Consider the following 11,083-nt stretch of genomic DNA (forward strand, 5'->3'; position numbering starts at 1 on the left):
ACATCAGCAAGGTTAATAAATAAGGCCCCAGAGGCCTATGGTGCCTGGTCAAAAGTAGTGCAATATATAGGGAACAGTGTGCCATTTGGAATATATTATTTTCTTCTCGATGGTCTCAATTGGTCCCCAACTCCACCCTAGAAATTCCAGTGCATGATAATGTTGAGGGGAGATTCTGGGAGACATGAAATATCCCTTATTTATGTGAAGATTGAAACTACTATTCAAGTCTGTGAGCCCATTTGTTGGGAGAAGCTGCTCTGAAAATAAACATTTACAAATAATGTACTAAACATGGAAAATAGAAGTCCAGTCAGATGGTTTTTTGTTGTAAATAACATGTGTTTTTATTTCAAAGCCAGGATGCCTAGACCTACATATAGGATTTAGCTGCTGCCAGCCTTGGCAGCGATTCTCTTGTCCCGCTCCTCAGCGATTGTGAGACGGATACCCTTCCCACGGGGCAGGGACACCCACGGCTTGTTGCCCTGGGAGGGGAAGGACAAAACATTAGGACATTTTGAAGGGAACAGGTGCAACTCACATTCAACTATTTAATATTTAAAAAAAAATATTTAAAAAAAAATATTTTTAAAATAAGTTTTTGCCATCAACCATCAAAACTGAGATAAGTAGAGACAGATCTCAAGAGGAAATGGACGTGTTCACAGGACAGGAAGAGGACTAAATAAATAGCTTTGAAAAGTGACATTATGCTTTTAAGAAGTGATCATGCTGGTCGGGAAAAAAAGCCAGAATATGAGAACGTATGGTGACAACTTGATCCCCACCCCAGCAGACAGAAGAGTAGAACATTAAAACACGGCTTGCAGTCTACTTGGTTTGGTTCTAGATGTGAACCTGCTCTTCATCGGTGTAAAAGTGTGCCAGCGATTGAGGATAGAACCAGCAGACAATATCACACTGGTACCGAAGACATAGCATTGGCTTTGTTCTACCTCCGTACAATCACACACACACACACACACACACACACACACACACACACACGAGTACTGAGCAACTACAAGCGTGTCAAGAAATGGAGGGGTTGAGTTGTCTTCAACATGTATTTGCATGTTAGTGCTGCCTCTGCGCGTGTGGGGTCGCCTACGTCACAACTCCTCTGCTCACCTTGCCAATGATGAAGATGTTTCCCAGCCTGGTGGCGAAGATGTTTCCAGCGCTGTCTTTGACGTGAACCACGTCAAACGAGCCAGGGTGCCTTTCCCGGTTAGTGATGATACCAATCCGCCCCAAATTGGCACCGCCAGTCACCATGCACAGGTTACCTACGAGAAGGAGGGAGGAGAGAAGAGGGAGGAAGAGGATTAGAACTGCTTCAGAAGAATGCCAGGTGCGACTGGGTACTAGCGCCGGCGCGGCTGGGTACTAGCGCCGGCGCGGCTGGGTACTAGCGCCGGCGCGGCTGGGTACTAGCGCCGGCGCGGCTGGGTAATAGCGCCGGCGCGGCTGGGTAATAGCGCCGGCGCGGCTGGGTAATAGCGCCGGCGCGGCTGGGTAATAGCGCTGGTTTGCTTCAGCCGCATCTGCAAAAAAACTTCCAAAGAGTGCTGATGGAGACAATGTCTGAATGAACAGATGTTACTTCCCCATAAAGTCTTTTTTTGTTTCTGCAGAGTACCAAAACAAAACAATTGTAAATTCACTGTCTGTGTCGAGGCCAAGCGTCCCTGTCAGCCACGGGATGCAGACAGGGATAGTAAGAAACCAGTCGGTGGGCGGGGGGACCAGCCGGTGGGCAGGGGGACCAGTCGGTGTGCACGGGGACTGGCAGGGGGACCAGTCGGTGTGCACGGGGACTGGCAGGGGGACTAGTCGATGTGCACGGGGACTGGCAGGGGGACTAGCCGGTGGGCGGGGGGACTAGTCGGTGGGCAGGGGGACTGGCAGGGGGACTAGTCGGTGTGCACGGGGACTGGCAGGGGGACTAGTCGGTGTGCACGGGGACTGGCAGGGGGACTAGTCGGTGGGCACGGGGACTAGTCGGTGGGCAGGGGGACTGGCAGGGGGACCAGTCGGTGGGCAGGGGGACCAGTCGGTGGGCAGGGGGACCAGTCGGTGGGCAGGGGGACCGACATAACAGCACTGAACAAGCTGCACCAATTAATCCCGCTTAATATTTTCCTTCAATTTCACAAAATGGTTGCCCCACATTGGTGGATGATGAGAAGCTTCACTTCCTGACTACATAAAGTGCTTTGAGTATATAGGTGGGTAATATATAAAATCCATTAAAATCCAAGACAAATCAAACCCCCAATCTCTAAACCCATTTCCTCACCGGTATCAAACCATTTCTTTATGTCAACTAGAAGTTTTTTTGAAGTTCAATAAAATCATGTTACCTGTGTCGAACTTGATGTGTTCTGTGATCTTGCCGGTGGCGAGGTCGATGCGGACGGTGTCGTTGACCTTGATGAGGGGGTCTGGGTAGCGGATGGTGCGGGCGTCATGGGTCACCAGTGCGGGGACTCCCTTGGTACCCATCAGGTTCTTCTTCACCTTGCACAGCTTGTACTGCAGAGGGGGAAAGATGGGAGAAGTGAGTGATTGTTATGGTAAGGGTTTCCATAACCTTGTTTCTAGAGTCTAAGCCGTGTAACTTAAGCACTTATCTCCAAAAATGTCTCAAAAGTTGATTTGACAATCGCTAGGTTTAGGGGTCTGAACCCCAACTATACTACACAGACGGATGTGGAGATGTGCTCGTGTGTGGAGCTGTGGAGATGTGCTCATATGTGGAGACCTGCTCGTCAAATATCTCATTCCAAAATCATGGGCATTAATATGGAGTTGGTCTCCCCTTTGCTGCTATAACAGCCATGGAAACTTATTTCATGAAGATCCCGACAAACAGTCATTGTACTTATGTTGCTTCCAGAAGCAGTCGAACTCTGTAGTGAGGGCTGCAACCGAGATTTTTATTTTACGCATTACACACTTCAGTAAAACACACAGTCCTGTCCTGTGAGCTTGTGCGGCCTCCCACTTCGCAGCGGAGCCATTGTTGCTCCTAGACGTTTCCACTTCACAGTAACAGCACTTACAGTTGACCCTGGCATCTAGCAGGGCAGCAATTTGACTGACTTGTTGGAAAGCTGGCATCCTATGACAATGCCACATTGAAAGTCATTAAGCTCTTCAGTAAGGCCATTCTACTGCCTATGTTTGTCAATGGAGATTGCATGGCGGTGTGCTCAATTTTATACATCGGTCAGTAACGGGTGTGGATGAATTACAAGAATCCACTCATTTGAAGGGGTGTCCACACACACGCATATATATAGCGCATTCATTAAGTATTCAGACCCCTTGACTTTCTCCAAATGTTGTTACGTTACAGCCTTATTCTAAAATTGATTCAATCCCCCCCCCCCCCCCCCCCCCCCCTCAATCTACACACAACACCCCGTAATGACATCACAACACCCCATAATGACATCACAACACCCCATAATGACATCACAACACCCCATAATGACATCACAACATCACGAAAAAGCAAAAACAGGTTATGCATTTGATGGTTTTAAAAACAACTGAGACATTTTATTCTTCACTTTGTTGAAGCACCTTTGGCAGCAATTACAGCCTCAAATCTTCTGGGTATTGATGCTACAAGCTTGGCACACCTGTATTTGGGGAGTTCCTTCCATTCTTCTCTGCAGATCCTCTCAAACTCGGTCAGGTTGGATGGGGAGCGTTGCTGCACAGCTATTTTCAGGTTTCTTCTGAGATGTTTGATCAGGTTGAAGTCCGGGCTCTTGCTGGGCCACTCAAGGACATTCAGAGACTTGTCACGAAGCTACTCCTGCGTTGTCTTGGCTGTGTGCTTAGGGTCGCTGTCCTGTTGGAAGGTGAACCTTCACCCCAGTCAGGTCTGAGAACTGTGGAGCAGTTTTCCAATCCTGACTAGTCTCCCAGTCCCTGCCGCTTAAAAACATCCCCACAGCATGATGCTGCTACCACCATGCTTCCCCGTAGAGATGGTGCCAGGTTTCCTCCAGACATGACGCTTGGCATTCAGGCCATCTTGGTTTAATCAGACCAGAGACTCTTGTTTCTCATGGTCTGAGCGTCTTTAGATGCCTTTTGGCAAACTCCAAGCGGGTAGTAATGTGCCTTTTCCCGAGGAGTGGTTTCAGTCTGCACACAACCAATAAGGCCTGATTGGTGGACTGCTGCAGAGATGGTTGTCCTCTGGAAGGTTCTCCCATCTCCACAGAGGAACTCTGTCAGAGTGCCCATCTGGTTCTTGGTCACCTCCCTGACCAAGGCACTTCTCTCCCGATTGCCCTATTTTGCCGGGAGGCCAGCTCAAGGAAGTCTTGGTGATAACAAACTTCCTCCATGTACAAATGGGAGGCCACTGTTCTCAGGGACCTTCAATGCTGCAGACATTTTTTGGTACCCTTCCCCAGATCTGTGCCTCGACACAATCTTGTCTCGGAGCCCTGAAAATCCTTTCTCGGAGCTTCATAGACAATTCCTTAAACCTCATGGCTTGGTTTTTGCTCTGACATGCACTGTCAACTGTGGGACCTTATATAGACAGGTGTGTGTCTTTCCAAATCATATCCAATCAATTGAATTTACCACAGGTGGACTCCAATCAAGTTGTAGAAACATCTCAAGGATGATCAATGGAAACAGGATGCACCTGAGCGCAATTATATCTTATAGCAAAGGGTCTGAATACCTATGTTAATAAGTAAAAATAATAATAACACGTAACATATTTGCAAACATTTCTAAAAACCTGTTTTCACTGTCATTATGGGGTATTGTGTAGATTGCTGATAAATATACACTGCTCAAAAAAATAAAGGGAACACTTAAACAACACAATGTAACTCCAAGTCAATCACAGTTCTGTGAAATCAAACTGTCCACTTAGGAAGCAACACTGATTGACAATAAATTTCACATGCTGTTGTGCAAATGGAATAGACAAAAGGTGGAAATTATAGGCAATTAGCAAGACACCCCCCAAAACAGGAGTGATTCTGCAGGTGGTGACCACAGACCACTTCTCAGTTCCTATGCTTCCTGGCTGATGCTTTGGTCACTTTTGAATGCTGGCGGTGCTCTCACTCTAGTGGTAGCATGAGACGTAGTCTACAACCCACACAAGTGGCTCAGGTAGTGCAGTTCATCCAGGATGGCACATCAATGCGAACTGTGGCAAAAAGGTTTGCTGTGTCTGTCAGCGTAGTGTCCAGAGCATGCAGGCGCTACCAGGAGACAGGCCAGTACATCAGGAGACGTGGAGGAGGCCGTAGGAGGGCAACAACCCAGCAGCAGGACCGCTACCTCCGCCCTTGTGCAAGGCGGTGCACTGCCAGCGCCCTGCAAAATGACCCCCAGCAGGCCACAAATGTGCATGTGTCAGCGTATGGTCTCACAAGGGGTCTGAGGATCTCATCTCGGTACCTAATGGCAGTCAGGCTACCTCTGGCAAGCACATGGAGGGCTGTGCGGCCCCACAAAGAAATTTCACCCCACACCATGACTGACCCACCACCAAACCGGTCGTGCCGGAGGATGTTGCAGGCAGCAGAATGTTCTCCCCGGCGTCTCCAGACTCTGTCACGTCTGTCACATGTGCTCATGTGCTCAGTGTGAACCTGCTTTCATCTGTGAAGAGCACAGGGCGCCAGTGGCGAATTTGCCAATCTTGGTGTTCTCTGGCAAATGCCAAACGTCCTGCACGGTGTTGGGCTGTAAGCACAACCCCCACCTGTGGACGTTGGGCCCTCATACCACCCTCATGGAGTCTGTTTCTGACCGTTTGAGCAGACACATGCACATTTGTGGCCTGCTGGAGGTCATTTTGCAGGGCGCTGGCAGTGCACCTCCTTGCACAAAGGCGGAGGTAGCGGTCCTGCTGCTGGGTTGTTGCTCTCCTACGGCCTCCTCCACGTCTCCTGATGTACTGGCCTTTCTCCTGGTAGCGCCTGCATGCTCTGGACACTATGCTGACAGACACAGCAAACCTTTTTGCCACAGTTCGCATTGATGTGCCATCCTGGATGAACTGCACTACCTGAGCCACTTGTGTGGGTTGTAGACTCCGTCGCATGCTACCACTAGAGTGAGAGCACCGCCAGCATTCAAAAGTGACCAAAACATCAGCCAGGAATCATAGGAACTGAGAAGTGGTCTGTGGTCACCACCTGCAGAATCACTCCTTTATTGGGGGTGTTTTGCTAATTGCCTATAATTTCCACCTTTTGTCTATTCCATTTGCACAACAGCATGTGAAATTTATTGTCAATCAGTGTTGCTTCCTAAGTGGACAGTTTGATTTCACAGAACTGTGATTGACTTGGAGTTACATTGTGTTGTTTAAGTGTTCCCTTTATTTTTTTGAGCAGTGTATAATCAATTTTAGAACAAAGCTGTAACGCAACAAAATATGGATAAAGTCAAGGGGTCTGAATACTTCCCGAATGCACTGTGTAGCTCCACAAGCACAAGGCATTTATTTACACAAAAAGGTAGAAAACAACCACTTCACATTAGGATTCAGTTCATTCTTTTGTCTGGAGCTCAGAACTTCTTAGAGGTATTGGTGAGGGGGGTTTTTTTCAGCTCGTTGATCAAAACCAAAGATTGTCTTCATTGCTCCGTCACACAGAAGATTCAGCCAATTATATGGTACTGCTCGGTTTTTAAAAGGTGGGATTACGCGGTGACAACGTGCGTCATACCTGGGCCTCCTCTGCAGTGATGCGGTGAACAGTGAAACGTCCCTTCACATCGTAGATCAGACGGAAGTGCTCTCCAGTCTTCTCAATACTGATCACATCTAGACAGACGGACATGGCACATGCATTAGTGTCAATGATCACATCCAGAACATAGACAAACACCAACATTCAGTCTTAAAGGCTGAACTAAAACAACAAAACAAAATACAGCTTTCGCATCAAATCCAAAAATGACAGATTTGTCCGTTTCAGTTACCATTACATTCTCATATTTGGAAACACTTGATGGTTCAACTGTTATTGACTAACGGAATGAAAGTCGACAATATTTTAAGAAAAGCTAGACTACATCTCAGACCCTCCCCTCTGACCTTCTCAGCCAATGGGTAGAGGAAGGACGTGAGGAACAAGGAAATGGAATAGAGCTTCTCCACAGCCTGATATGGTCCAGTGAAGGAGAGGTGTGACATGGTGGGCTGATTCACCTGGTGTAGGAAATTAATCAACGACACAGTCGTCGCTCTTGGCAGGGATAAAGGTGCTAAGAATTACTGTGTGAATATGCGCACCCGAGAAAAACGTGAATATAAGACGGCGAATGTCTATTGGTTTGGTGGCGTGTATATGGGAGCTCAGGGGTATTCCCTTGAAGTGACCATCTGGTCTTACAGCTAACCAGTAACACCAAGCAGCACCACTATCAAAAAACTAATGAAAAATCATTCACTGTCCTAAAAGCCCAGAGCAAGCCAGCCATTACCTTTAGTGCCTTACAGCCCATCTAGTTCCAACTAGACAATTCCTGTAGAGACGAATCAGGGGAGCTTCGGCACCATGTTTAGTGACCTAGGCCCAGTTTGAATAGTAAAAAAAAAAAAACATCCTATTGATTAGAGCTCAGAACTTCTTAGAGGTATTGGTGAGATTTATTTCAGCTCGTTGATCAAAACCAAAGTGTGTCTTCATTGCCCTCTACATTCATCACTGGCTTAGGTGAAAAACAGATGCTTCTAGCTTTGCTTTCGCCAGCTCAATGACCTAAAAAAAAGGTGCGATTGCGTCAAGGGAGGATGCTTGTAGGACTTGGCTAGTATCGCGCCTTCACTCGCCACACATGAGACCGCAAAGCACGCGTGCGTTATGATTCTGACGTCACATAGCAACAGTGACAAGCTGCCAAATAAGTGATTTGTATCGTATTCTTGATGCCATGTCTTGTTTTGAGGTGTTTTGACTGATCATGTCAATACAACTTTTTTTTTAAAGTGCTAGCTAACCATCAACTGCAAAGATGTATTTGAAAGACAAGTGCTCATTATGCAAAATTTATGGGTTTCCAATAAACATTGAGTGTAAATAGTTTACATGTTGTCAGTCTAAGCCAGCAGTTCTCAATCCTGGTCCTGGGGACCCAAAGGGGTGCACGTTTTTGCCCTTACCACTACACACCGGATTCAAATCAAAGCCTTTTGATGAGCTGACGATTTTAAAATCAGCTGTGTAGTGCTAGGGCAAAAACATGCATCCCTTTCGGTCCCCAGGACAAGGTTTGAGAACCAGTGGTCTAAGCCAATACAATCCATTTCCCCCGTAGTTGCGCACGAAGTTAGATAGCCAAAAGCTACGCCTCTTTGTCAGTGATTGGTTAACAGTCCTACTCCTAGCAGGAATGGGAACTACGGACGTGATTCTTCAATGAAGTGTTTATCATTCAATGAAATAAAAGTTCATGCATTTTTCCCCCACTTGAAAAAAACATCTGATCTAAAATTGCACAACTAAGATCTCTGTAAGAATGACAATTATTTACAGACTCCCTGATTTTATCTTAAAATAATTTGTGGGTGTATTGACTGCCTGTTGTTGCTACGGTGTCTCAAAGGGGACAAACTAATATTGCAGGGGGGGTTTATTCCTTCATTTTTCAAGCAAAGGTCTCAAGGGAATACGAGGCACAGAGGTTCACGTCGCCCAAAAGGAGCAAGCCGAACATTTACCCACCCTTATGTACTCCTTGGCTTCTCCCTATGGCTGCCTTCCTCACCCAACCCCTGTCCCCCAGCCAGACTTACCCATGAAGCCAGCGGGGTAGGTGATATCAGTGCGGACTTTGCCGTCGATCTTGATGAACCTCTGCATGCAAATCTTCTTGACCTCATCTCCGGTCAGGGCGTACTTCAGACGGTTCCTGAGGAAGATTATGAGGGGCAGGCACTCCCTCAGCTTGTGGGGACCAGTGGAGGGACGAGGAGCCTAGAGGAGAAGAATAGGGTTAGGCACTGTAACTATATGAGAGCAGTTAAAAGGTGGATTCGACAATACGACGTAGATGCACGAAGTAAACAGCACAGTGGGTCAATATCGACAACTACTGAGTGCATTGAAGCACGAGGCTAAACTTCCAGTTTGGCTCCCAGAATTCCCACACAACAGCGTGAAGCAAACCCATCTTCATAAGCCGACGCCGCGTGATAAGAGTGAAGTTTTGCATCTCACTCGTTGCAATATCTGCGGTGGTGCTTGTGGCAACGTCACGTTGCCGAGTCTACCTTGATTAACAATGGCAGCTATAGACAATGCAGGGACAGCAGACCAATATCCACAGGGAGGAGAGAGTAAGTGGGGAATGGGGTTAGGATGGGAGGGAAAGCCACAACTGTTCAGTAGATGAAATAGCAAATGACTACAAATATGCATGTTGCAAACACCGTCATTGGTTAAAAACATTTGTAGGGCCACAATCTAGCAACAGACAATTTATGTTTGATACGAAAACGTTAGTCAGGGGTGCCATATGGATGGTGTGACGCAATCGCGGAGCCTCCAGTTGAGTTTACTACCATGCGCCAGCAAAATTCTGCATTGATGTGATTTGTTGACTGTAGGTGGGGTCTAGTACAAACAAACTAACTTGCTTCACAACAGTTCTGCTCAGAAGCACAAGTCAAGTATACAGGCCCTGAACAACAGCTCTACTCAGACGCACAAGTATACAGGCCCAGACTTCTGCAGAGGCCGCATCCTACAGTAGTAAAGCTGTCGAATTGAGTATGTAGCGCCTTCCAGCAACGGCATAAACTGTTTGTCGTGCTCACTTTAATAATGAGAAGATAATTGGCAAGTAAGCAAATGTTCTTTCAATAGGAGGGGAACGTGCCTCAAGTTAGGTTGGGTCGCTGTGTTCCAACAGCCCAGGTGAGGAGATACAGGTAGGGGACAAGACAATGAATTACATGTTGTCGAGAAAATAATGGAAAACTGATAGCTAGATACGAATACCCAACAATTTGTATACTAGTCTGCAACCAGCTAGTAACATTGTGGTTTCAACATAGAAAGTAGCTATGTACTTACGAACACTCCGGTGAGCTTGTCAAGCATCCAATGCTTGGGCGCTGCAACGCGCTTCAGGTGCTTCTTCGGTCCTCGTGCCTGGTAAACAGAAAAACAAGGTTAAACACAGCAGTAAAACTTTACTGGAACAGCCTACCGGACAAACGGCTGTTCGTTTTGAGATACCATGCGACCCGTATGGCTAGCAGACGTTAGCATGCAAGTTAGTTATTTGCTATACTGTCCACGAACGCGAGTTCCGGCTGGGGCCTAATCGGCAAAAGCACAAGAAAAAGGGTTTATTTTACACATTCTCGCGGCAAAAGTTGTGCTCAATTACCAAGGCTGGTATAAGCTACGGGAATAGACTTTTGAACGTAGAAATCGTGGTAACGGAAACATGTTTGGCTGAAATGGGCAGAGTTGATGCTAACCAGCTAGCCGGTGGCTACAATGGTCAAACGAATCGGTTTTTCTAAAAATCGTTTCAGAGACTCAGACATAACTTATTATTTAAATACAGGGACTAACCATTACACAAAGTATATATTTTCATACAATCGCAGTTATATGTGCTATATTATATTCAGAAAAAGTGATGTTTGATGATGATTCGGGAGAAAATCATAAGGAAATACGGCTCACCATGTTGGAGTCTGCGGGGAAAAGGACCTCCCACTTTGAGTCCTTGCAAAATAAGACAGAGTACGGTGCATGATGAGGGACAAACCGAGCATAATTTATTTGGTCCGCTCTAGTGTCGAGGAGAATAACTGCGACTGGATGTTCCTTGAACTTGTCAGAAATGTATTTTATTTAACCTTTATTTAACTTGGCAAACCAGTTAAGAAAGGTTGCTGGATCGAATCCTGAGCTAACAATGTAAAATGCTGTCGTTCTACATTTACATTTTAGTCATTTAGCAGACGCTCTTATCCAGAGCGACTTACAGTAGAGTGCATACATTTTATTACATTTTACATACTGAGACAAGGATATCCCTACCGGCCAAA

General features: G+C 46.5%; 1 protein-coding gene, 1 non-coding gene and 1 pseudogene across 2 annotated transcripts; all 3 read right to left on the minus strand.

Moving 5' to 3' along the window:
- Positions 1–318: 318 nt before the first annotated feature.
- Positions 319–10,781, minus strand: LOC129835514 (40S ribosomal protein S4-like). The gene is made up of 7 exons (XM_055901175.1): positions 10,716–10,781; positions 10,092–10,169; positions 8,810–8,990; positions 6,738–6,835; positions 2,370–2,541; positions 1,135–1,292; positions 319–488 (listed from the first exon to the last, which is right to left on the minus strand). Exons 1-7 carry the CDS (start codon positions 10,716–10,718, stop codon positions 387–389), a joined length of 792 nt encoding a protein of 263 aa, XP_055757150.1. The 5' UTR covers positions 10,719–10,781; the 3' UTR covers positions 319–386.
- LOC129835852 (small nucleolar RNA SNORA57) lies at positions 881–1,049 on the minus strand (annotated as a pseudogene).
- LOC129835854 (small nucleolar RNA SNORD61) lies at positions 7,631–7,706 on the minus strand. The gene has a single exon (XR_008756571.1). It is a non-coding gene; the product is annotated as a small nucleolar RNA SNORD61 (small nucleolar RNA).
- Positions 10,782–11,083: the final 302 nt, after the last annotated feature.

The sequence above is a fragment of the Salvelinus fontinalis genome, chromosome 36, assembly GCF_029448725.1.
Source record: "Salvelinus fontinalis isolate EN_2023a chromosome 36, ASM2944872v1, whole genome shotgun sequence".
NCBI lineage: Eukaryota > Metazoa > Chordata > Actinopteri > Salmoniformes > Salmonidae > Salvelinus > Salvelinus fontinalis.

Excerpts from the sequence above, each read along its gene's own strand:
- LOC129835514 (XM_055901175.1), bottom strand. Across the intron at positions 8,991-10,091 it reads ACAAGCTCACCGGAGTGTTC|GCTCCTCGTCCCTCCACTGG; the intron begins GTAAGTACATAG and ends CTTCTCCTCTAG. Across the intron at positions 1,293-2,369 it reads ACACATCAAGTTCGACACAG|GTAACCTGTGCATGGTGACT; the intron begins GTAACATGATTT and ends TCCTTCTCGTAG.